Source organism: Gekko japonicus, unplaced genomic scaffold (assembly GCF_001447785.1).
Source record: "Gekko japonicus isolate JY-2015 unplaced genomic scaffold, Gekko_japonicus_V1.1 scaffold1085, whole genome shotgun sequence".
Lineage (NCBI taxonomy): Eukaryota > Metazoa > Chordata > Lepidosauria > Squamata > Gekkonidae > Gekko > Gekko japonicus.
The window spans coordinates 522,927-549,430 of NW_015159746.1; the positions used below are offsets into that span (position 1 = coordinate 522,927).

A 26,504-nucleotide genomic window follows, 5' to 3' on the forward strand; every position below is an offset into this window, starting at 1 on the left:
TGTTTTACCAAGACCTTTGAGGAAGATACGAGAACAGAGGGTAGAAGTAATAGCAGTGGCCCTGTACTGGCCACGGAGACTGTGGTTCTCAGAGCTCCAGCATTTCGCACTACAACCACCCTTCCATTTACCAGAGATGCTGGACATGCTGACACAGGGTCCAATTCTGGCACCCAGATCCAGGTTAGCTTCACTTGACGGCTGGGGCAGTCGAGCAGGAGAAGCTTCTCAAATTAGGGTACTCAAATAAGGTGACTGGCACCATGCTAGTTTCCAGTAGACAGTCCACCTGTCGCATATACAAGATCACCTGGAAGGCCTTTGTGAGATGGGCTGGAAGGAAGAACATTGACCCTCACATCAGGAATGTTCTAGCCTTCCTACTAGATGGTCATGACTCGGGTCCGAAGGCTTCTATGCTCAGAGGACAAGTAGCGGTCCTTTCTACGGCTTTGCCTACGTTCAAGAGTTGGGGTCTCTATAGACATCCTCATATCTGTCGCTTTCTTGAGGGAGCGGCCCTTCGGAACCCACCAACATCTCACAGGTTCCCGACGTGGAGTCTAAAAGTGATCCTCGATGCCTTGACCAAGGATCCCTTTAAATCTTCAGGGAGGTGTCCCTGAAGTGGCTACAGATGAAAACATTGTTCTTAGTGGCTGTAACTTCAGTTCATAGGGTGCCAGAGCAGGGAGCTCTTTCTGCCAACCCTAGAGTTTGTATGCTCAATAGGACAAGGTAGTGCTGTCTTTAGATCCTACCTTTCAGCCTAAAGCAAACTCTCGATTCCACGCTATAGACATCCTCATATCTGTCGCTTTCTTGAGGGAGCGGCCCTTCGGAACCCACCAACATCTCACAGGTTCCCGACGTGGAGTCTAAAAGTGATCCTCGATGCCTTGACCAAGGATCCCTTTAAACCTTCAGGGAGGTGTCCTTGAAGTGGCTACAGACGAAAACATTATTCTTAGTGGCTGTAACTTCAGTTCGTAGGGTGCCAGAGCAGGGAGCTCTTTCTGCCAACCCTAGACTTTGTGTGCTCCATAGGACAAGGTAGTGCTGTCTTTAGACCCTATCTTTCAGCCTAAAGCAAACTCACGATTCCATGGATCTATAGGGCACAGAAGCTGGTTCCTCCACCAGACATAACGGTTCTTTCGATCCAAAGTGTTGCAACAAATGCGGCTTTGTCCATCCGGGCCACAGTAGGAGAAATTTGCAAGGCTGCCACGTGGTCCTCTGTATACACATTCATAAGACACTATAAGAGCAATCTCTTAGACTCTGCTGATACGGCCTTTGGACACAGAGACCTTCAACATGTTTTGACAGATGCAGATGATGACCCCCCCCCAATGCTGAGGACACTGTTATAGGAGGTCCCATCAAGATGTCCTCTCAGAGGGAGAAAGGGCCATTGGCACTTACCGTGAAGGGTCCTTCTCCTCTGAGATAAGGAGGACATCTTGGCCCTCCCGTGTCATCGTCATCTTTTTCTGCCAGTTCTATATCTTCTTTATCTGTTTGGTCCTTCCTGTCCCTGTCTCACTCCTTGTCTATTAATAGTTTCAGTTTTTTGCAGTTCAGCCGAAGTTGGCTCAGTTATTAAGATGTTGTTCGATGCATTACTGCTGCTGGGAGTTACCAAACTGAATTGAGGGGCTTGTCCCAGGACAGGAAGTGAAGTTTTGGTTCCTGCCTCCCTAAGGATGGCGTGGGAAACACCCATCAAGATGTCCTCCTTATCTCAGAGGAGAAGGACCCTCCACGGTAAGTACCAATGGCCCTTTTTCTAGAAGGAGTTGTGAAGCTTTTTATGTGGTCATCTCAGTTTATCATCACAATAGTCCTGTAAGGTAGGTAAGGCTGAGAAGTAGCAGCTGTCCAAGACTATTGAGTAAGCCTCAAGGATTTAAAACCTGGTTTCTCCCCGATCCAGTATTTTGTCTGCTAAAGCACACATCAAATTGAAAATGATTTCTGGCAAACCTCGTTAGGATTGTGGTGTATATTTCACAACAGCATGGAAAAAATAATCTGATGATTTGCAAAAATACAAGAATTTTACTGTTTCTGATTTTAAAGGAGAAAAATAAAGGAGGAGCTGTAGTGGTATATGCTTCTTCAAAATCCTGTCACTCTTTGATGGCTCTCCTGTATATGGGCATTTGGTCTATAGCAGAGGTGTCGAACTCATATGTTATGAGGGCCAGATCTGACATAATGTCACTTTGCTGGGCCAGACCATGTGCACCATAAAACGTAACATGAGCTACTGGAAATATAAACTTTATAAAAATGATTTCAGATGCCAAATGGCAATACGCTTGATTGGATTAGGTGTGATATACATAGGGATAGTAGGCATGGAGATATCATCATTGGTAATGAGACAGGAAACCTAGGTGTCAGTTTGGTCCAGGAGGATTCAAGAATAAATGGACATAGGTCTGAAGAAGTGAGCAATGACTCACGAAAGCTCATACACTGCCAGAAACTTTGTTAGTCTTCAAGGTGCTACTGGACACTTACTCTTTCTACAGCTATAAGAAACCACAACATTCAAAAACCAGTGGGGGGACATTTTAACCTTCCAGGACACTCAGTTGCTGACCTAAGAGTAGCAGTTCTCTTACAAAGGAATTTCAAAGGGAGACGAGAAAGAGAGACGTATGAATGGCAACTGACAATGAAGCTCAATTAATTCTTCTGGGCTGAATTGAGACCTCAGTGTCTTCTCAAATTACCAATGGCTGCTATTGTTATTTGGCATCTCCAGGATATCAGGACAGATGGACTCACATGCTAGCTGTATCTGAAGAAGTGAGCAGTGACTCATGAAAACTCGTGCCCTGCCACAAATTTTGTTAGTTATTAATGTGCTGCTGGACTCCTACTCCCTCTGATAAAGATTACAAGCTGCGCTGTTAGAAGTCGGAAGGGGGATCTCCAAGTGAAATAATGTGTTGCTTTCAGACTGGACAAAATCCACTCACTGCTAGTGATAATAATAAAAAGTTTAAAAAGCGGGGGGGGGGGGGGTTAATTTGAAGGAAGGAAACCAGTGAGGGGGAAGGGGTGGGGGGAAAACCAGTCTGGGAGGACCGGGTTTGATTCCCCACTCCTCCACTTGCACCTGGCTGGATGGCCTTGGGCAAGCCATAGTTCTGATAAGAGCTGTTCGTGAAAAAGAGCAGTTTCAGTCAAGAGCTCTCTCAGCTCCCCTGCCTAGGCAAGCAGAATCCCAAAGCGCCACTCCCCAAAATGTCAAAGACAAACACTGATGCAAAATTTATGCTGGTGCTAAAGCAAGACCTTTGTTCTGAAGCTACTGACATTGATTTTAAAAAGCCAAACAAATTTCAGAGTGAATCTTTTTTTAAAAAAATAATATAAACTCCTCAAAAGGAGAGAATTTTATTGCTTTTAAATTTTCAGAAAAAAGGGAGGGTATATAGAGGGATTAAGAATAGTGGTGAGTGATGAGTAATTTAGTATATTAATCTTTTGTTAGTATTAATACATTCCATAGCTTCATCCGTGGATGGACGATCTTTTTTCTTTACCTGTCAAATATAAAAAGGTTAATAATGTTAGTAATGTCCTTTTGGGTTATTTATCTGGAATAAAACTTTGTTGGTCCTGAAGATGCCATGGGACTCCCTCTCCAAACGAGGGAATAGAGGCTTGGGAACACAGCAGTAGCCCCAGAGGAGGACGCAGGAGAGAGTGAAGGGAACTTTTCTCTGGTGCGCATGTGTGCTCACTTTTTCCTTCCTCCTTTGCAGCAACAGTAGTGGCTGGGAGAAGGAAGCAGTTGCTTTTGGGCCGGATACCACCCATGCAGGGACCGTATCCGGCCCGTGGCCCATATGTTTGACACCCCTGGTCTATAGGTTGTTACTGTGTGCTATGTATGTCTTACTCTGCAACACTAGTCAGTTCAGTATCTCATGGTGGCTTATAACAAAAAGTCTACAGAAATTATTACATTAGAATATAATCCCACATAAATTAAAACATAATAGCGTCAGATATCATGGTAAAGACTAGGGATGGGCACGAACCAGGAAGAACCTCCACAAACTTTTCCATTTAATGATCTGGTTTGTGATGCAGCACAGCTTGCAAAAGCCGTTTAAAGGGAACCCTTTAAATGCCTTCAGAGTTTACTTGTTAAGTCATGGTGGTGGCAAGGCTTGCAAAAGCCATTTAATTCTTTCTGCCAACCCTAGACTTTGTGTGCGCCATAGGACAAGGTCACTGCATGACTCAGCAAGTGAACTCAGAAGGTATTTAAATATTGTACTGTGGTGGTGCTACTTTCAAAAATCATTTAAAGGGATCCCTCTAAACGGCTTTTGTAAGTCATGCTACCACCTTCTGAGTTCAGTTGCCAATTCACGCTGCTGTGGCAGCATGGCTTGGAGAAGGCATGTCTACTGACACGAACCACACGAAACTCCCAAAGCCACCTGGGAGGTTCATAGGAGGTTCATGGGGGCAGGATGGCATGAACCAAGGTTCGTAAACTATGAACCAGGATAGGTTTGTGACAAGTTTGTGCCCATCCCTAGCAAAGACACTCCACCAATATAGTAACCCTTCCCAAAAAAGGTACGTTTTCAGCACGTTTTTAAAAAGTGGGCAAGAACCAGGAAGGCAGGCTTCCCTGGGGAGTGAATACAATAACTGCCTCACCGTGACAGAGAAGACCCAAAATCCCAGTGCTGCAAACTGCGCCTCTGAAAAGGAAGGCATATGCAGCAGGGCCTCCTCTGCAGATTTTAAGGTGCTTGAAGGCATATATAGGTTGGAATACTGTAAGGTGCTCTACCTAGGGCTGCCCTTAAAGAGGACGCAGAAGCTTCAGTGGATACAAAACGTAGCAGCCAGCCTTCTGTCTGGGGCAGGCCATTTGGGACGTGGAACTCCTGTGCTTTGTTATCCTCATATTTATATATTATTTATTTATTTATTTAATTTGATTTATATACCGCTCCTAACCCCGAAGGGTCTCTGAGCGGTTTACATAGAGGTTCCAAATTCAGTTATTAACCTACCGAGGGCCACATAGTTCACAGGGGGCGGGGCTTCCTACCAGCACCCAAGCAGCAGGGTTAGCCAATCTTGTTGGCTTCTTCCAGCGGGCTCAAGTGTCGAATTCTCCGGTGCCCTGGAGCAGGTCTCCCAGTCGGCGGCTTCCTTCGCCAGGCCATCCTGATGCGGCGTCGTGTCGGCTGCAGCTTCGGCTATGTCCAGCCGGCTCCGCTTCCAGGCCCAATTCAGGATGCTGGTTTTTACCTCTCCGTGGCACGGAACCTTCATGCCTAATAGCCTGCATCTCCAAATATAATCCTGTACTTCTACTGCATTCCTCAGATGATTGCCTTGTTGGTGTGCCCTCTCTTGGGCTAGTTCACTCTTCTTCAGCTCTGGCAAGGGTGTTTTCAGTGAGAGGGCTGTCTGGTATGGTCTGCCTGATGAGGTGCCTTCATTTCCTTTTTCTTGGAAGGCATGTAAGGGCTGGGTTTTTTTGTGGGGGGCGGGGTGTAGAGCAGATGAGTGGGCATTGACAGCTGCTTATTGCTGATGTAATTAGATTCTGAGGTTGTTTTTGTTCTCTTTTAGCAATGTAATATTGCCTTTGTAAGCTGTCTTGAGTCCTTGGGGAAAGGCAGGGTCTGATTGTGTTAATAAATGGAAATATGAGGGTGAAAGCACTTCTTCAGGTACCCCAGGCCAAGTACTTTAAAGATCAGTGCCAGCATTTGAATTGTGCTTGGGAATGTATTGGCAAACAGCAGCATTCCATCAAGAAGATGAAGAGTGAAGAGGTTGAACACCAGACTCTTGGCAAGCTCTCAAGAAACTCTGGAGGAACGGGTGGTGCCAAAGCCTTTCTGCCCGATCACCACAAGTGTGTGGGCATATTTAATGAGTGGCTATCTCCAGATGGAGACAGGAATGAACCATATTTACTCAAAAGGCAGACAATCTCGAGTGCAGGGTTGATCACCCTCCCAATGTTATATGCACAAAATAATCACCATTGTACAAAACTGTTAACGTATATGGAATGTAACATGGCATGCCTGGAGAAAAAACCCTGTTCTTGCATTTGACTAAATACAGTTTATATATATGAAATGAATGTTTATAATGCATAAAAATGCTTCCTTTACAGTTCACGTGGTGTCTGAAGAATCTCTAGGAAAAACTTTGGAAGAACAGCTCAATTCATGTAGAGATGCTGAACCTGCCCTTGGTGAGTTCTGATCTGTAGTTGAACAGGGAGAACTTTTAAAGATTTTTAATACAGAGCAGGTTAACAGCCCAATCCTAGGTGTGTTCACTTTAAGAGAGACTTGCTCTCAAGTAACAGTGCAGTCCTGAGCAGAATTATGCCCTTCTATTCACTGAAGTCGGGGGGGTTTAGAAGGATGTAACTAGGGTTACCTGATGGCCTCTTTCTCTGGTGTCCATCCTCTTTTGGGCTTTAAAAAACAAAACAAAAAACTCATGAAAATGTCCTCTTTTCGGGTTGGAAGCGTAGGGACATTCCTAGTTAGTAGCAGTTATCACAGATTATTGTAGCCAGGGGTATTTAAAATGAGAATTGTCATTAGTAATCACTTGTTTGAAGTAGTCAGTTGGGAAATACGTTCTCTTTTTTGCTTTTCAAAATATGGTAACTCTAATGTAACGCTGTATGTGGGCAAAGGCCACTTAAGAATGCATCTACATATGGTGCTTTGGGAACTAAACACAGGCTACGGTATTAAAATTGATATTTTTGTTTTGGCACTAGTGGTAAAAATAAATGTGTAGCTCAGGGTGGCTGGCTAGCACTTTGGAATGCCATGGTGTTCAGGAAATCTTGAGCCAGTCTAAGGCCTTGTTCCCCGTGTGGTGGGGAGACTGTGTTTAGAGTGTACTGTCTCAAGTGGTAGGACGCTCCTTTTGCAGACACAGTTTCTGCACACAGAGAGCTAGTGTAGGAGGGAGAAGACTAGGCTGGGACCCTTATGCTGGACATGGTGGCTTTCTGGGCACAGCAGTTTCTTTTGCTTGGGAGAGGCGTTCAGTCCAGTGAATCCCCACAATCAGCCTGACGATGGACAGGAACTAGGTGAGATTTTTAAACAGCCTTGATTGGACCTTCCTAGTTCCTCTCTGTGCCCCTGATCTGAATTGGTGCTCTGCATGGCTGCTATTAGGCCTCCATCAGAAAGCCCGCTTTCCCCATCCTCTTATCGAGTTAACCCCTGACAGGTAGGCCAAAGAGGGCTCAGTATCAGACAGCTTGTGCCAGTAAATGGAAGGAAGTTATAAAAGGCAGGCTGTCTGTCTGTCTGTCTCTCAGTTCTTCATTTGCCATCCTGCCTACATAGAAAAACTAAGATTAAAAATGGTTTGGCAGGGAGATGGTGGTAAGTGCTGTAAAGTCACAGATGACTTATGGAGACCCTGTAGGGTTTTCGAGGCAAAAGATGTTCAGAGGTGTTTTGCCATTGCCTGCCTCTGTGTAATAAGCTTGCACTTCCTTGGAGATCTCCCATTCAAGGACTGTCCAGGGCTGACTCTGCTTAGCTTCCAGAGTCGGCTGAGATTGGGCTATCCCGGGGGCCAGCCAAGTCAGGGCAACAAATGGTGGGAAGTGAGGGTGATGATTCATAGTATTTCAGTAAATGGCATTCTTTCACAATATTTCCCCCCTCTTAAAACACAGGTCTCCAATATATAATTGAATATCGGTCAAAAGAGGGCCCGATTTACGAATGTAATCTCTGCATATGTCAAGGAGGACTAACAAACATGTTCATGCATGTTTTGGGAATTAAACACAGAATGGCATATCTGGTAAGCATGGGTATATTGTATGTTTGGAGCATTAGTTTACCTAGTGTAGCTTTACTTGTTACATTATACATGAAAGTCCAGAATGTATATATTTATTTATATTCCAATTTATATCCCGCCCTACCCCGCCAAAGCAGGCTCAGGGCGGCTCACACAGATAAAACACAAATTAACAAATCATTAAAACCCTTAAAACAATTTGTTAAAACGTCAGAATTTGTTAAAACGTTAGAATACCTGAAGGGCCAACCAGAGACAGGGCTTTTCAGTGATGGCACCTCAGTTATGCTCCCTTCTTCAACTTCCAGGTTTAGCTGCCTGATCCAAACTCTGTATTGGCCCAGGGTTTCTCATAAATGCTCATAAATTTGGTGTATGCTTGCCCAAACCATTTTCAATAATTTTCTCGCCAGAGCTGTTTTTCTATTTTTGTAATTCTCCTGCTGATGTTATTCTCTGTGGGCTGTATCCAACTGTCGTTCCTCCAACAGTAGGAATGCAGGGTGTTGTTTTTGCTGCTTCTCTGTTCCCATCCCGCCCCCCTCCTGTTTTCAGAGTTCACTTGTCCCCAGGAACAGAATTTCAGGGAATGCAATTGGCTGTGGGAAGGGAAACCACATTCTACAAATCTTGTTCTAGCGGTGGTTAGCTGGCTAGAATCCTATATTTTTATGCCACTTTTAAATTTTTTGTCTTCAGCCTTTATAGCTTGCATTTCCCAATTAGACAAAGGCATCTTACAAAAAATATGGCGAGGAGGCTTTGGGATATTCTTTAAAAGCATAGTAAAAAGTATAATGTAGAACCACAAACTCCAGATGGAATAACAAACAGCATAGAAAAATAGCCAGTCAAGCCCAACTTAGCACAAGCTGCACTCAAGAAAAAGCCTGATGGGAAAGGGCAGGTTTAGAGGCGAAAAGTTAACAGCAGTGGTCTGTTGAATACTGACACTAGAAGTCCATCCCATAATGCCTGGGCAGTAGCAGGAGAAGCACAGGAATGGACCGAAGCAGAATGTAACAAACAGAGGGATGGACAGAAAGGGGGAACTGTTGTGAGGAACACGATTGTGTAGGGATTCGTATTTTACTCTGCTGTTTTATTGATGATTTCCCCCCCAGTAATTGAAATGTATTTTGATTGTTTTATTGATTCTGTTGTAAGCTACTTTGAGCGTATTTTATAGAACAGTGAGCACATAGTCCAAATCAATAAATATGTTGACACTATGAGACGTTATCGACTTGAATTAAGTTACAGTACTTGAAACAAACTGTTCTAGCTTGTATTATGTTAAGTCTCTATGGTTGATGTGCACTAATGTGTGACTTCATGCCACAATCTGCTTGAAGTGGTTTAGGGTAGACATGATGTTATATTGCAGCACAAGAAAACTGGGAAAAATCTGATCACTGTTCGTTTCCTTTGGGCAGGGGCACTAGGTGGTCTGTATGGCCCCTTCCAACTCTATGATTCTGTGAAAAGCTGGCTAGTTTTTGGAGACAGTAAAATAACGTGCAGGTCTTCTTGAGAGCTAAGCCTATAATTACAGTGGCCACGATCCAAAGTCTGTGTGCGGGTCCATCAGGAGTAGCATTTCTTGAGTTCTGGAGGCCTCTTTTCTTGAAGGGAAAATGGGCAACTTATAACACATAGTAGGAAAAAAAAGTCATGTATGTCTACGAGAGTTGGACTATGAGGAAGGCCGAGCGCCGAAGAATAGATTCTTTTGAACTATGGTGCTGGAGAAGACTCTTGAGAGTCCCCTGGACTGCAAGAAGATCAAATCAGTCATTCCTAAAAGAAATCAACCCTGACTGTTCCCTGGAAGGCCAGATAATGAAACTGAAGCTCAAATACTTTGGCCACCCAATGAGAAGGGAGCACTCACTGGAGAAGAAGACCATGATGCTGGGAAAGATTGAAGGTCAAAGAAGACGGGGACGGCAAAGGATGAGATGGTTAGACAGTGTCATAGATGCAACGAACATGAAGTTGAGCAAACTTCAGAGGACGGCGGAAGACAGGAGGGCCTGGCGTGATCTGGTCCATGGGGTGGCGAAGAGTCGGACTCGACTGTGCGACTGAACAACAACAACAACAAGAAAAATTGCACAGGAGTGTCATGCCCTGTCCTCATTAACTTTTTTTTTAAATGTTGGCATCACAGAAGGCCCTTTTAAAATGTAGATTCCAGGGACTGAAGCTGAGACCTTCACCTCTGAGCTGTGAGGGAGCTAGCATAGCGAAATGGTTAGAGCAGGGGTGCTGAACTCATTTGTTACAAGGGCCGGATCTGACATAAGTGGGATTTTGTGGGGCCAGGCCATGTGTGTCATAAAATGTAATGCCAGGTAGCGGAGATATAAACTTTATAAAAGATACAAAGACAATTTAAAGATATTATTTTTTATTTAAAATACAAATATGCTTAAAACTCTCATGATATTTTGTTTATTTAACAGTCTTTGATAACTGACCCCTCCCAAATCTCTCACCCCCCCTTTAAAACATGCCTGCCTAAAATGGAAAGGTGGGGGGATAGTGGGATTTGGCAATACAGTTTTTTCTGAGCCTAGGAATAGAAACTGGCTGGGCACATTGCAAGCTTCTCCCCTCCCCCCCCAGGTCTACTCAGAGTGGCAGTGGCTCTCCAGTGTAATGTCCCCCTTCGGCTGTGGCTTCCCAGGTTAGAGTACTCACTCAGGCACCCGTTCTCAGGTCCATTCAGCAGAGACAACATTGAGCCAGAGACAAGCGGGCTCAAAACATCAACCCTGTGTTTGCAAGGAGACAGCTCCAGCAAGCAGCAGCTTCAGCTATACAAACCCTAGAAAGTGAAAGTACTTGAGCGCCAGTCCATTGAAATACATTGCAGCACAGACAAAGTTGCAAAGAAAATGCGGAATGGATTTCTCATTAAGGTCTCTGGGAGTAACAGAAGCATTCTGGGATTGGAATGAGGGCCCCTGGAGTGGAATTCCATTCCCAGAATGCTGCTGCTACTCCCAGGAGCTGTCATTCCACTCTGGGTGCTATCATTCCAGTCCCAGAACAAAGATTCTATTGCTAGGGACTGTCATTCTACTTTGGGGGCTGTCATTCCAGTCCCCGAGCACTCTTTGGGGGCTGTCATTCCAGTCCCAGAAACAGTACCAGAGTAGTCTGTCTGGGTGCAGAGACCGTAACAGAAAAATCTATTCTGTACTTTCTTTCTAACTTTGCAAGCCCAGAAGAGCTTCCTGCCAAAGCAGGTAAAGACAAGAGGGAGGGAGCTGGGAACTTCTTCAGCAGCCTCAAGCTTCAAAGGGTGAGGACAGGAGGGAGGAAGAAGAGCCACAGGCCAGATGAAAGCCATGGGCGGGCTGCTTCCGGCCCACGGGCCTCAAGTTTGACACCTCTGGGTTAGAGTGTTGGACTGTGGTCTGAGAGACCCGGCTGCAAATCCCAACTCTGCCATGGAAGTTTTCTGGGTGTCTTTGAGCTGGTCATTCTCTCTCAGGCTTACCTACCTCACTGGGCAGTTGTGAGGATTAAATGGAGGAGGGAGAGAGTGATGAACTCCTGCTTAGAGGAAGGGCGGGCTCAAAATACAGTAAATGTGGCCCCTATTCACAATGATGTGAATGTTCCTTGTATTTCTTTGCCTCACACAGGAAAAGTCCCTTGTTTAAAGCAACCAGAAGTGCTCTGGGTGGGGCCATAGCCAAGTGTTAGACTACGTTCCTTTTTGTATGCAGAAGGGTCCCAGATTCAATCCCCATGTCTCGATGAAAGGGTTCCCAGGAAACAATCTCTGTCTGAGACCCTTGGAGAGTTGCTGTCGGCTAGGACCAGTGGTCTGGCTCAGTATAAAGAGGCTTCCTGTTTTCACTCAGGGAGCACCTCTTTCATTGGGTACTGGACGGTGAATATATAAGGGGGAGACTAGTTAAAAGCTGGTCACATTTGATGCATGGGGAAGTCATGACTTTTATCATGTTCTACCTTACTTGCTTGCTGAATTTGGTACAGATGATGAAAAATGGTGGCTTGGTGGTATTTTTGTTCCCAGAAAAAACATCGCCCTGAACTAGCGGAGGTGAAAGGCCGAGGTTCCAAACTGAATGCAAGACTTAAAGAGCTTGCTGCGAAAGTTGAAGAAGAGGAAGGAAGACAGCCAATAAGGGTATGAAACCATAATACTTCTTACTCTGTAAAATACATTAGGATGTTTGTACAGTCTTTAGTCAAAGAAGATCATTTGTCCACAAGGACCCTTAGGTGGAATGTGCTGAGTCAACCACATTTATTTGAGCACTGGATCTTGTTTCATCTGCATGATCTACCCACATTCAATTAAATGTAGGAACTTCCTGTTAATTTGGTGCTTTTTCCCTGTGGTGGATGGAACAGAGGTGCAGATGTTGTGCGTCCACTGAACATTTGGCCTTCATTTTTGATGGTTTCTTCAAAGTATTATCTAACCTTTTAATTTAGAGTTCTATGATAAATTTGCTCTGTGTGTTTTAGAACATTCTCCCTTAAAATAAAAGATAAAGGCCCTGCTCTCAGGCTTACAACATAAACTAGACACACAAGGGGAGGGAAGAGGAAATATAGAAATCAGTTTGTGAATGCCAGCTGTAACTGGTAGGTTCTCTAAAGGGTAGAGCTGACAGGTTGCCCAGAAGTAAAGATATCCAGTGGTTAGGGAGTCCAGGAATGATGGATTAGCAGTATGCTCTTGGTATATACCAAACTGAATAATACCTGAAAAATACCTTATTGTTATTTTTCGGGTATTTATTCAGCTGAATCAGATTTTCTAATCTGTGTCGGCTACTGATCCAGCTGAGCCCAAATAAAAGCCGATAAATGGAAAGTTCCTTTTAATGGCTTTTGCAAAGCCAATCTGCATGTGTGCCTTCCCTTCCCTCCCCAAGTTGTGCTGTGGTGGGGGCATGCATCAGCAAGTGAAGGGAAGGCATTTGAAGCCTTCCCTTCCCTCACTGAGGCGTGCTGTTGTCGCAGCGCAACTAAGGGAGGGAAGGCATTTAAACTTTAAATATCTTTCCTTCCCTGAGTTGCGCTGCAGTCGTGGCACGCTCTAAAGAGACATACCTTCCCTTGCTGAGGTGCGTTGCCGCTGTGGCACAGCTCAGGGAGGGAAGGGAAGGTATTTAAAGATACCATGGTCTCTTTAAGTGCATTCTCTTCAGTTGCTGAGGCATGCCGTCACTGCGGTGCAACTGGAGGAGGTAAGGTAAGGTATGGAGCCAAATAAATTCAGCAATACCGATTATTTTCTGACTCCCAATATCATACCGATATTGGGATTCGGGAATCTCGGTATACACCAATATTTTTCGGGTTTGGTATACCCAAACCTGAAAAATACCAATTTTTTGTGTGCACAGTCCTGTGATGGACAGCATTTTACATTTATGGAGGCCATGGGTAATACGGAAGCAGGAAGACCATCTAGGAGCACAGAGGGGGAGAATAAACAGATAAATGACAGGGAGAGTTTATATACTTCAAAGTGAGTAGAAGATGCTGAAACGTATGGAAGGGTCTCTTCTTCATGACCTGTACAACGAAGAATGAGAAAAGAGCTGTTGCTGACAGACGCTCGTGCCACAGAGAATTAGGGTTTTTATTGATTTTCTCTAAACATTACCAAATTCAACAAGACATCAACATTTGTTCACATATAAAAATAGCCATGGTTAATCACAGAAACAAAGCTTTTGTTATAATTCACACACAGAGGGGAGTTGTTAGGGCTAAAATAATATTCGTTCTGGTGGAGAACATCAGGTTCGTAGCCAACACATTCATGTACATTTTGGATGCTAAGTTGCCTTTATTTGTTACATTCTATGGCCTGTGACCAAGGTACTTGAAACACCTGCCGACATCTGTATGACCTCATCTTCTGAAGTTAGCTGAGTGGCAGTCAGAGGGGCCTTTTCAGTAGAAGCACCTTGATCATGCCTCCCCCCCCCCCGAGATTTAGGTGCCAGATGAAGACGTTTTTTTGCCCAGGCTTTCTGTCTGATCTTGGATTGGCCCTACCTGAAAGTATTATGAAGTGGCTTGGCACCTAGCTGTCTAGGACCCTAGCCTTTGTAATTGGACAAGAAACATGTATCCCTTCCATCATAGTTACTGAAATGCATTGTTACGGAGCCTGAGAATATGGCTGTTGAATTAATTTTATATTGGTATGATGTGACATCTGTCCCATGGATGTCAGTGATAAAATACTTGTGCTTCGTGTGCAGCTGGATTTCACCCACTGCTTCTTAATTTTCCCCCCCGTGATAACAGAAGGGTGATTCTAGATACTAGAATCCCATGTGGCTGGTGCCTCTGCAGGTGATCAGCATATTGACAATGCTGGACACCCAATAGGCCAAGGCAGTGCAACAGTTGTATGCAAGAGTTGTGATAGTAGCTCCGAACGTGAGGGATAATGGGAAGGGGCTTTTAAGAGGTACTTCCTGTTTTGCTTTTGAGATTCCAGTTACCATCTCTGTGTCTGTCTTTTATTAAACTGCAGTGGAGATATTTACGAGCAAGCGGATCATTCTGCACCTGCGTAAAGTGGCATTTTGTGCAGTGTGGTCATAAGAACACAAGAGAAGCCATGTCAGAGCAGGCCAATGGCCCATCCAGTCCAAAACTGTGTCACACAGTGGCCCAAACCAAGGTGCCATCAGGAGGTCCACCAGCAGGGCCATAACTCCAGAAGCCCTCCAACTGTGCCCCCCCTCCAAGCACCAAGAATACAGAGCATCACTGTCTCTGACATAGAGTTCCATCTATACTTTGTGGCTAATAGCCACTGATGGACCTCTGCTCCATATGTTTATCCAGTCCCCTTTTGAAGCTGTCTATGCGGTGCTTCTGTGATTAACCATGGCTTTTGAAGCTGTCTATGCATGTAGGCGCCACCATTTCTCGCAGCAGTGAATTCCATGTGTTAGTTACTCTTTGGGTGAAGAAGTACTTCGTTTAATCTGTTCTAAGCCTACTGCTCATTAATAGTAATCTAACAGTCTGATTATGAATTGTAATTAGGCTATGTTTTGACTTCAAATGTGTCTTTCTGCAGGACATAACCTGTTACATTTTACCAAAAATATACTGATTAAAATGTCTTTTCCCCCCTCTTTAGAGTACAATGGATCTTCCTATTCCAAAGGGTAAGTTGGTGCAGCTTATGGTGTCAGTTCTAGCATTAGGCATCTTCTTAGCATCCATCACTGTATCCTGCTTTTCTCTTCAGTGGGGACCCAAAGTGGTCAATGACATTGCCCTCCTCTTACAATCCTCACAACAACGACCCCATGAGGTAGGCTAGGCTATGTGTGAGAGTTATCCAGTGAAGATAACTGGGTTTCTTAAGTTGGATACTCTGAATCAGGGGTGGCCAAACTGCAGTTCGGGAGCCGCATGTGGCTCTTTCACACAGTCTAATTCAGTGTTAATAAAAAGCAAATTTGCATACTTTTCAATAAAAATGTGTGTGTCATATTTGTTCATGTCTTTCGGCTCTCAAACATCTGACGTTTATTCTGTGTGGCTGTTATGTTAAACAAGTTTGGCCACCCCTGCAATGCTACACCATTCTGGCTATACATGGAAATAACTTCTTGTGGGCATCCCATTATGTCCACCGAATGCAAACCTGTTTACTAGGAAGATTAGGCTGTGATTAGGCTTTCCAGATTAGCATGTTGACCTAAAATCACAACCCGATGTCATCTAGAGATAGAAGCGAGTGAGTTCAGTTAGTTCTCTTGATCGTGGAGAAAATGATTGCAAAGTTTGTGAAAGGTTCAGACTCTAGGTACAATATAATTCAAGGTTTGGAGGAATTTCAGCACTGACACCCCCCCAACCTCCAATCATTGTTTGTGGAAACCCTAAGTTTTTTTGTTCACAGAAATATAATTTTGAACACAAGTGCAAAACATGGCTCCATCTTAAACTGTTGTGTCTTCTTTCATTTTGCAGATGACGAATATTCACTACAGCTTTCAGACTCTTTTGTCACTTGGTTTTCTGAAGGTGAGCTGTTAGAGTGAACGAATAAAGGCCCCGTACTCAAAAGCTATTAGATCTGTTTCACCTTCAGTATTTGAGATGTAAATAGTCACATTTGATTATATCTGTAATGTGCTTTGTAAGAACTGGAGGGATGTTGTTCCATGTAAACCGGGAACTTTGATGCCTTATAAGCCATGAGCGAAGTTTGAGGAATGATCGGCAAGCGTTTATGTTTAATAAGCATTGTTAGATGTACATACCATCTAGGCACTAAAGAAACACTAAATAGACCTAGGGTGCCTTAATGGACCAACGCTGGTGTTTATCAAATGCATAATGTAGACTGGTAAGTACAGAGAGAAGTAATTGTGTTTTCATCTGCATTTGAAGTCGAGATTCAAAGATAAAACTTAAAGCAAGCAGAGGTGCTTGAGTTACAGTGAGTACTTGGAATTTATAAATGTGAACTTGTTGCAGTGGAATATTCTCGATGGGCCCTATTGTACTATAGATGAAACAGTCTCGAGTCCCACTTCCTCCGTATTTTGGGGGTATATGTGGCAGTCATCCTTAAAAGTCCCTCCTCTCCTCCAGGGCTCTGAACCAATCCTTGTGATAACAGGCCTCGTGCAAGTCCTAATGATTTTTTTGCCGATCAGAGCCCAGGGAACTCCACTGGATGGGAGAGGGTGTGCCAGCCTCAACTCAAGAAGGGTGAAGAAAACCCTTTTTCTTTTGAATGGGGATTTTGTGGCTCTGGAAAGGGGCATCAACTTAGCCAGAGTCTTATTCGGCATTTTAGTTAGGGTTTGGGGTCGGTTTAGGGAAGGAAGCTTGTTTTAGTGTGTCAAATAAGCATTCTGCTAAGGGTCCATCATTCCTAAATTGTGGTTATAGGTTCTGAGGAAAGGTGCTCTGTGGGTAGAGTTGCCAGGTCTATATTACCTGGAGGTTTTGGGGGTGGAGCCTGAGGAGGGTGGAGTTTGGGGGAGGGGAGGGACTTCAGTTGAGTATAAAGCCATAGAACCCACCTTCCAAAGCAGCCGTTTTCTCCAGGTGAACTGATCTGTCACCTGGAGACCATTTGTAATCCCAGCAGATCTCCAGCTGGAGAATGACAACCCTATCTATGTGGGAACCTTCTGAGGTAACTTGTCCAGTGAAAGGGGAATCAAATCTCCCTTCAGGGTTTATTTACTCTGCTTGAGAGCCAGTTTTGCTTTATACAGTGAAGTCATCCACCCATAACTTACACTGTTAAATACTTTATTTTCTGTTAAATAAACCTTTGTTCATCTCCATCTGTCTTGTCTATCCAATTAAATATCTAGGGGAAAGTGGCTATCTTGGAAAAATAAGTGTAGCCTTAGTCTAGCAGATTTGCAAATCAGAGGCCTTTAGGAAGCACATAGCTTACGGGCTGCTGATCTTTATTTTGAAGCTTGTGTCCCCCTTTTTATTAGATTGGGGGTGGTAGGGGGGTTTAAAGACTCTATAGGAGAGGCCAGAGTGGGGGGGCTGGACGTTCTTCAATCCAGGAGGCAGTTGCCTCAGAGCTTTCCCCTTCTGTCTCTCACCCCACAGCCGCCGCCACAGCGGGAAATAATAATACTCTTTCATTCATGAGAGGCCGATATTCCTTGATACAGTATACTTATTTATTTATTTATTACATTACGGTTATTAATCGCCGAATCCTCACGATTGTGGGGCTCTAGGCGATGTACGAATTTTAAAATCATAAAAACATAAAACCACATCCAGCATGTCATACGGTAATTAAAAGCCAGTGGTGAGCGTTTTTGTCGTTCCCTCCCATATCTGGTCTGTGAGTGCTTCGTAGGCACGGGGAGGGAGTAGGTTCCACAAGGATGGTAGGGTGCCAGCCATAATGTAAAGCGTCGCTGTCCTCAACCGGACGCCTGGTGGAACGTCTCTGCCTTGCAGGCCCTGCGGAATTGCATGAGTATCCTGCTGTGTCCTGGTGTTATTTGTCAGAGAGTTCCGCCAGGTCGGGGCCAGGGCCAAAAAGTCTCCCCTTTCCCTCAAGAGTTTCATGTAAACATGTAATTAAATTGCTTGGACCCAGGGGTCATTTCCTGCAGGAGCGCACAGGAGCGGAGCTCCGGCAATAAAGAGCCCAGGGGGCAGGCACATGCAACAAGCCCCACCCCCTGCTCCCAGCAGCCAGGTTAGTTGCAGAGCCCCCCCAGGCACCCTGGTCCAAAACAGTCCAGTGGCACCTTTAAGACCAAGTTTTATTCAGGTAGAAGCTCTCCCTCCTCTGCAGGGACAGATTTGCGTGCCCCCCCCCCCAATAGCTAGCAATCCAAAACAATCCAGTGGAGCCTGAGTGGTGGGTGTTACCTTATGACACACTTCCGGTGATGTCAGGGGGCGTGGCATATGCAAGTGAGTTATGCGAATGAGTTATGCTAATGAGCTCCTGCACCTCTTTTTCTACGAAATGACCCCTGCTTGGACCTCCTGACTCTTCATGGCTTGAAGTCAAGGCCTGAATGGACACTGCAAGGATAGTTGCCCTTTCCTTTGTTAACCGCAGTCCGAGTTGCCTGTCTAAACATTTCAGGCTTTGTTAAAAGAAGGCTTCATATTTATATCCTTAAAGAAAATATTTTTTGGGGGGGGGCGCCCCTTACAGCACTCTTTCATAGGTCAGTAGACTAGAAGGTAAATGAGCCCATCTGTAGTGGTATGAATAATTCCTCCCACTTTGGATGTTGTCATGTTGAAATTTTGCTGCTTTGATATAAGGCAATGCAATGCAAGTCCACCCTTTGAAGAGTTACTTAATGCGTTCAAATTTTTTTTTTTTAGAAGACGGAGGGAAAGGAAAGAAGAAAGAAGATCCTAAATCCACGGCAAAGGAAACAGATAAGAAGGCTGAGGAGGCCTCAGAGGCTAAGTACGTTTTAAGAGAGTTAACAGTTTATTTGGAAAAACCAGGGCAGGTAGCCGTGTTAGTCTGTGGTAGCAAAATAGTGGCACCTTACACATTCACAGCACTTGTTTCAGGAGGGCCCAGCTGAGATAAATATTGTTTATTGGATTACTGTTTATTGGATTACTGTTAAGTTTGGAAATAGCTTTAGGAAACTGCAAGAAGAAAGTCTTTCTGCTGGAACATGTCTGCTCAGAACCCCTTCAGTTATTGGGTGTCATCAATATGAAGAACAAGGAGGAGGAGATTGATTTATACGCCGCCCTTCACTCAGAGTCTCAGAGCAGCTTACAAACTCCTTTTCCTTCCCCTCCCCACAACAGACACCCTGTGAGGTAGGTGGGGCTGAGAGAGCTCTTTCCAGAGCTGTCCTTGAGAGAACAGCTCTAACAAAACTATGGCTTGCCCAAGGTCATCCAGCAGCTGCAAGTGGAGGAGTGGGAAATCAAACCCGGTTCTCCCAGATTAGAGTCTGCACACTTAGCCAGTTTGGTGTAGCGGTTATGCTGATAACACTCAGCTGTGTCTGTTAATAGACGGCTGTCCGGATTCGACTCCAGAAGTTTTGGACAAGGCTTTGAGGGTTGTGGCTGGCTGGTTGCAGCAGTGTTGGCTGAAGTTAAATCCATCAAAGACGGAGGAGATTGGATGTAGGAATTCAGCTCCCAGCTCTGGGTGGGGTGCCATTGACTCCAGTGCCAAGAGTAAGGAGCCTAGGAGTGAAACTGGATGCCTCGTTATCAATGGAGGCCCAGGTCACTGCGGCTGCCAAATCGGCCTTTTCCCATCTTTGGCAGGTTCAGCAACAAGCTTCCCTACCTTTCCTCCCGCAACTTGGCTACGGTGATCCACGCAGTGGTCACTTCCAGGTTGGACTATTGTAACTCGATCTATGCGGGGCTACCCTTGTACCTGACCCGGAAGCTGCAGCTAGTGCAAAATGCAGCAGCACACCTGCTGGCTGACGTCTCTGCGGGCACACATTCAGCTGCTGTTACGCCAATCTCACTGGCTGCTGATATAATTCCAGATCCACTTCGGGGTGTTGGTATTAACTTTTAAACCACTACGTGGTCAGGGACAAACATACCTGCGGAACTGCCTCTTCCCATATGTGCCCTGAAGACCCTGCACTCAGTAGATCAACATCTACTGGGTAATCCTTGGCCAAAAGACCATTTTTAGCCCTGGCCCCAACCTGATAGAACAAGCTTCCAGTAGAAATTAGGGCCCTACGAGACTTATTAGAGTTCTGCAGGGCCTGTAAAACAAAGCTGTTTTGCCAGGCTTTTGGTTGAGGCGGTGGATGTCCAACCAGTTTGGCCCCTCCTGCTTAAGATGCCCTTGATCCCGATGGCAGCGAATTTACCACTCTGAGAACTCATACCAATCAGGTTCCATATCCACTCTGATGGAAACAGGCACAGGACACCACAGGTCTCTGGAATGCCATCTTGTGTATTAAAGGGGATTGAGAATGGTTGTTTTTAGAGTTTTAAAAGTTGATCGATCATTGTTAGTAATTTGTATGTTGTGACACTCCCTGAGCCCACTTGCAGGGAGAGCAGGCTAGGAATACAATAAAATAAAAATGAGTCTCCAGTTCACAGAGAATGTTTGAGGTCCCCCCCCCCCACAAGTGAGGTTCTTCTAGGGAAGCATTGTTGGCTTCTAGAGAGCCAGTTTGGTGTAGTGGTTAAGTGCACGGACTCTAATCTGGGAGAGCTGGGTTTGATTCCCCACTCCTCCACTCGCACCTGGCTGGATGACCTTGGGTCAGTCACAAGCTCTGGCACAGCTGTCCTTGAAAAAAAAGAGCAGTTTCTGTCAGAGCTCTCTGAGCCCCACCTACCTCACAGGGTGTCTGTTGTGGAGAGGGGAAGGGAAAGGAGTTTGTAAGCCACTCTGAGACACCTTTGAGTAGTGAAGGGCAGGGTATAAATCCAATCTCCTCCTCCTCTTCTTCTCCTCCTCCTCCTCCTCCTGAGATCTCCAAGTCCAGTTGTTAGTGTGTTCTTATCAGTGCAGAAGGCATATCCATCTACCTCTCTGATTGGCTGTGCAGATTTATAAAAACATTGCTTTGGCAGCTACTTCCACCATAGCACAAGGATCTTCACTGTGTGACTGAAGTTAAGCTGCAGCAGCCATTTTGTGCCAGCTCCCACCACGACGTGTCAGAATCCCAGATGTGCTCGCATGCTCAAAAAGGTTGGGGTCCCCTGCTTTACAGTGCAGCAAGTGAAGAACAGGTCCCTGAACCCAAGTATTTTACATTCAGAATCCAGATTGGGAGACTGTTGCAATGGCAGCGGAAGGGTAACAAGGTAAGCCAGACTGAATGCATAGACACATCACAGCCTAATGGGACAGCCCATTTGTCGCTTACATGACCCACCAGAGGCTCAGTAAACCCCTTGGGGTTTTGCAGCTGCAAAACTGGGTTGGGGATTGTTGGTCATGGATTGAGAGTTCGTGGGGGGAAAGGGAAATATGACAAGGTGTTTGAAAGTGGAAGAGACAGAGAAAGCAGTCAAAGACCATGTAGATGTTCTGCAAAAGCATTTCAATCAAGCATAGGATTTACAGGGTTGTTGAAATAGTAGGAAGCTGCAGTCTGATCATCTTGGGCTGAATTCATGTTGTTTCCCCAGCTTCTACAGTTGAGTTCTTTTTATTTGAAGACAGGTGCACATTGTTTCATAGGTTTCTTTTTCCTTTTAATTTCATAAAGGGGTGATGATAGCAAGAAATCAGAAGATAAAAAGGAGTCGGATCAGGTAAATTATTCACCAGAATGTTTTGCAGTTCCTAGCTTTGTTTCCTTTAAAACTCGATTTTAAAATAGCGAGTACCCTCAGACCATAGGTTGTGTATTGTATCCATCTGGATGAAAAAAAATCTTTTTATTACTGAAACTCTCCAAATGAAGCAATTTCTCATATGTTAGTGGCTGTTCATATTTTTTGATATATAAGAAAGCAATCTTCTTGCACGGTTTTCTGTTATGGGTATATACTGCAGCTTTCAGACCAGATCTGTGATGTATGTTTTATAGGGTACCGTGCAAAACGCCTTGTTCGTAGAAAGTGACTCAGATTCGGAAGAATTCACTAGCAATGAAGCGCTGCTGAAATACTTGGTAGGTGGTTTAAGCTGTGCTGTGGCTTAGCTGGGAAAGATACAATATTTCATGTGTAAGTCAGTGATAGGGAGAGGCCCAGAACTCCACGACCGAGCACATTGTCAGGCCTCAGAAAGATTTCTGCCTTGATACCTTAACTTGTACAGCTGCCTTGTAGTCCGTGTTAGGCTGTACGGACCAATGGTCTGACTTGGTGCAAGAGTAGCTTCATATATTCCTGTGTAAGCACAAGTATTGGAAATGACGAGTCAAAATCCACCATTATTACTGATGGGTGTGGGGGAGTTAGTGATTCATGCAGCACCACTGATGTATGTGGTACTTTACACAGTAGAATAAGCAAAAAGAAGAGGTGTCTGCTCGCGAGTTTACAAGCCAAATTCCAGCCATGGAGGAGCCAACACAGAGGAGGAAGAGAAAGCAAGGGAAACAGTGCATGAATGAGAGAAAATATACCTGCATTGTTACCATTATTGTTCACATACATATGTAACATTTCTGAAAATTCTGAAGTCATGGGGGGAAATGTTTCCTTCCATTGGAGTGTGTGTGTGGAAATTTTGGGTACAATTGAAGTACATACAGCAATTACATTTTTATTATACTAAACTTACTTCACTGCTTCAGCAACATAATTAAAAGTATATATATTTATTATACCCCACCCTCCCCCCAACGCTGGCTCAGGGCAGCTTACATTCGTTAAAACATTGTACATAGTATATAAATAACAATTAAAATCTGGTAAAATCACCATAAAACAGTTGCATCATCTATAACTTAGTAAAGTATAAAATCTAACTGTTTGGCATAGATATGGATTTTAAAATATACATTTCTTAATTTTCTGCAAGCAAAACTCTGGGAATACACCCAGTACTTCCAGACAGAGTTGCAAACTGCTTCACCCTGTGCTCCCTTAGCGTATGTACTGTAGTTTTTGCCATCTGTTGTAAAAGTTGAAAATACAAAGTCTGTAGTAGAGAAAAGCCGGTGTGATATTTGGACAGAAACCATCTCATACAGTCACTATACAACTACTGATGTATTTGCGTATAAAATTAAACTTATTAATACTGAAACCATTGCACTCTTAAATAGTGTTATAATCTGACATGTTACAGCATATTCATTCATTTTCGTACTCCCTTTCCTCGTGGTTCAAGGTGGCTTACAATAATCCTTAAAACATTTTCAGTTAAAACCAAAATAAAATATTATAAGAACATAAGAACAGCCCTGCTGGATCAGAGCAATAGTCCATCTAGTCCAGCATCCTGTCTCACACAGAGGCCAACCACTTCCTCTGGAGGGCCAACAAGCAGGGCATAGAGGCCAAGACCTTCCCCTGGTGTTGCCTCCTGGCTCTGGGATTCAGAGGCTTAGTGCCTCTGAACGTGGAGGTTCCCCTCAGTAACTATGGCCAGTAGCCACTGATAGACCTCCATGACTCTATCTAATCTCATTTTAGAGCTGTTTATTCCTGTGGCCATCATTACATCCTCTGGCACTACATTCCACATTTAAATCACTCTCTGTATAAAGTAGTATTTCCTTTTGGCTATTCTTATGGACAAAATGAGTCACATTTAAGCAGAAATTTGTCCATGACAACATTATCTATGTCTATAGTATGCATAGGAATACCTAATGAATTATCCTATATAAAAATCTTCATAGCACACTGTGACACCCCCTTAATTGGGGAGGTCTGGTTTTACTTTAAAAGTGTTCCTTTTATTTTATTTTACTGGGTATTCCGGCTGCCACCAGGAAATTTAAGGCTTTCCAAACCTTTATAATACAATATATCTATCACTGGGTAGGTAAGTCGAGGGTTTAGGCGTTCACGAGGGTCTATGTGTTTCCTGGGAAGAATTTCTTTCAGAACTGGTATCTTAAAAGTAGATTTATTGATATTTCACACACTTTTCTCTCCCACTGTCAGGGATCTGGGCATGTAACTTTGTAACACTTTTTTCCCTTTAGGCCATATACGGTTACTGTTTCTTTATACTTCAACTTTTCATAACACACACAAGACTTCTCTCTCTCAGACCTTAAAACGAACAAACTGCTGAACTCTTTTACTACACAGAACCAAATTATCCCACACAGGGATGTGTCTCCTTCTCTCAGAGACAGAACTTAACTGACTCCCCAACTGTCTTTTTCAACTGTCCCCACTCTGTCACTCTTGACAGACATAAATATCATCCACACAGCATCACTTCCAAAACCCCTCCCCCTTTCTTTCACTCACCAATCACACTAGCCTATCACACAGTCCTACAACCAAACTTTTAAAGACACACACACACAGTTAAACATGAAATCATTACACACACATTTTGAGTGCGTCTGAAACAGCCTTTCACTCCTAAGAGAGAAAGTGATTCACAGTAGCAGTGTGCAAATTTTTTTCCCCTCATTTTTCGATTTGGGTCTATTGGACCCAAAAACCTTTGGGATTCCTGAAAAAAAAATGGAATCCTGATACCGGTAAAGTTTTCCCATCTGGAATTTTTCGGAAATCCTGAATGTTTTCGGGTCCAATAGACCTGAACCGAATAATACAGACGGGGGAAAAGCAGCAACAAAGCCACAAAAAAACAACTGAGAGGCGGCTCAGCTGGGGCTCTTTTTGGCGGTCTTTGTAAACCAGACTGCACAAAAGAGCTTGCAAAGGATCCAATCCTGTGGCGAGAACTCTCCTCGCAGGCTCAGCTGGGGCTCTGCTGGGCGGCCTGGTTTAAACTGGACTGCCCAACAGAGCCCGCAAAGCTGCTGGTCCTCAGTCTGTTGCCCCCATGATAGCCGCGCTCTAGGCGAGAGACTAGCTCGCCTAGTGAGCGAGCTGGCCCTGGGTATGCCTGTGGGTGAGCTAGTCCAACATTGCAAACACGGTTGTAAACAAATATGCCAGCAGAGATTTGCAACGCCAGGATGCTCATGCCTTTGATCAAGAACTATTTAAATTGGTGTACTTAACGGTCAGGCTAGCTTAGTCTGTTTTTATGTCACTGCGCTAGTCTGAGTATTTTGCCTGCTTAAATACCTTCTGAACATTTACCTTTCTGAACTCCCAACATGCCAATGAAAAGCTGGATTTCTTTTTTTGGTTTTATCTGTTATTAAAATCTTTGCCCCTCTTTCCAGAAAAGCTTTGAAATAGTGGATGAAGATGATGCGGCATTTATACTGAAGATTACTCAGAAATTTACGGATGCACTGATCTTGTATCGTGAGAAAGCTTCAGAAAGAAAAGTAATTTCCTCTTCGTATTTCTACCATTTTTAGAGCTGTAATTTAGGCATGGCTATTAAAATGCTACACTGTTTTGTAGGTGAGATGAGAGCAAATGTTTCCTACTACACAAAAGTTAAATTATCCGGTACAGTAGGATTTACTGCTTGAGTCTTGGCTCTCTCCAGTGTCAAAACTGTACATTCCCAATCATTTATTTATTTAAATTTGTTTCCCCACCCTGCCATGGCAGGTTCAGGGCGGCTCATATAATAAAAGCAATAAACATACATCTAAAAACATCCTTCAAACAATTCAATTAGACAGTTCATTAAAACCAACTTACAATATATTAAGGTCCTAGCAATTGACTTGAATCTGCTATTATAGCAGTTTTTACAATAGGAATACCCAAGTATGGGACCTGTGTCCGTCCGTCCCCATATCCCACTCCTCCTCACACTGCTTCCTCTTTCTCTCCCCTAGCAGCCCCATAACCTCTTCCCTTTCCTGATTACTTTTCTTCCACCCCACCCAGCTTACCTACCTTGTTTCTGAAAATTGGGGTTTGACATTAGATACAGTGGTAAAGGCATGAAAGAGATCGAAGCAGTAAAGAGAATCAATTATTTTTAGGAACCTGAAACCAGAGAGGAACTTAAGGCGCTAAAAATATAGGACAATGAGGGAAGGACAGAAACTGCAACTTCCCTGTTGTCTCTGCTTCTTTTTTAATGTTGGGCACCTGACTGCATGTAAAGATGTGTAAACTACAGATGCATATAGAGGCGGTTCGCGTATCTAGCATCAGGGAATGTGGTGTGAATTCGTCATCTTTACCATCTGGAACATGAAAAGAGGAAGCATGAGTCTTTAGCAATTCTTACCCTATGTGCTTCCTATAGACCTTGAAATGTTCAGAGATTGTTTGGTGTAGTGATTAAGGGTGCAGACTCTAATCTGGGAGAACCGGGTTTGATTCCCCACTCCTCCACTTGCAGCTGCTGGATGACCTTGGGCAAGCCATAGTTCTGTCAGAGCTGTTCTCTCAAGGACAGATCTGGAAAGAGCTCTCTCAGCCCCATGAACTCTCTCAGCCCCGCCTACCTCACAGGGTGTCTGTTGTGGGGAGGGGAAGGGAAAGGAGTTTGTAAGCCACTCTGAGACTCCGAATGAAGGGCAGGGTATAAATCCTCCTCCTCCTCCTCCTCATCCTCCTCCTCCTCCTCCTCCTCCTCCTCCGCC

At 44.3% G+C, this 26,504-nt stretch overlaps 1 protein-coding gene and 1 long non-coding RNA gene across 2 annotated transcripts in view; both read left to right on the forward strand.

Moving 5' to 3' along the window:
* The window catches only part of LOC107105526, a 27,551-nt gene extending 11,607 nt beyond the window's left edge, over positions 1-15,944 (forward strand). The window contains exons 6-10 of the mRNA XM_015405524.1: positions 6,188-6,268; positions 7,733-7,863; positions 11,921-12,034; positions 15,032-15,059; positions 15,874-15,944. Coding sequence (XP_015261010.1) covers positions 6,188-6,268; positions 7,733-7,863; positions 11,921-12,034; positions 15,032-15,059; positions 15,874-15,944 — 425 coding nt within the window. The remainder of the gene's footprint in view (positions 1-6,187; positions 6,269-7,732; positions 7,864-11,920; positions 12,035-15,031; positions 15,060-15,873) is intronic.
* A 2,811-nt stretch (positions 15,945-18,755) lies between these two features.
* Positions 18,756-25,241, forward strand: LOC107105601. The gene is made up of 4 exons (XR_001482346.1): positions 18,756-18,832; positions 21,603-21,648; positions 21,927-22,010; positions 25,173-25,241. It is a non-coding gene; the product is annotated as an uncharacterized LOC107105601 (long non-coding RNA).
* The last annotated feature ends 1,263 nt before the right edge of the window (positions 25,242-26,504 follow it).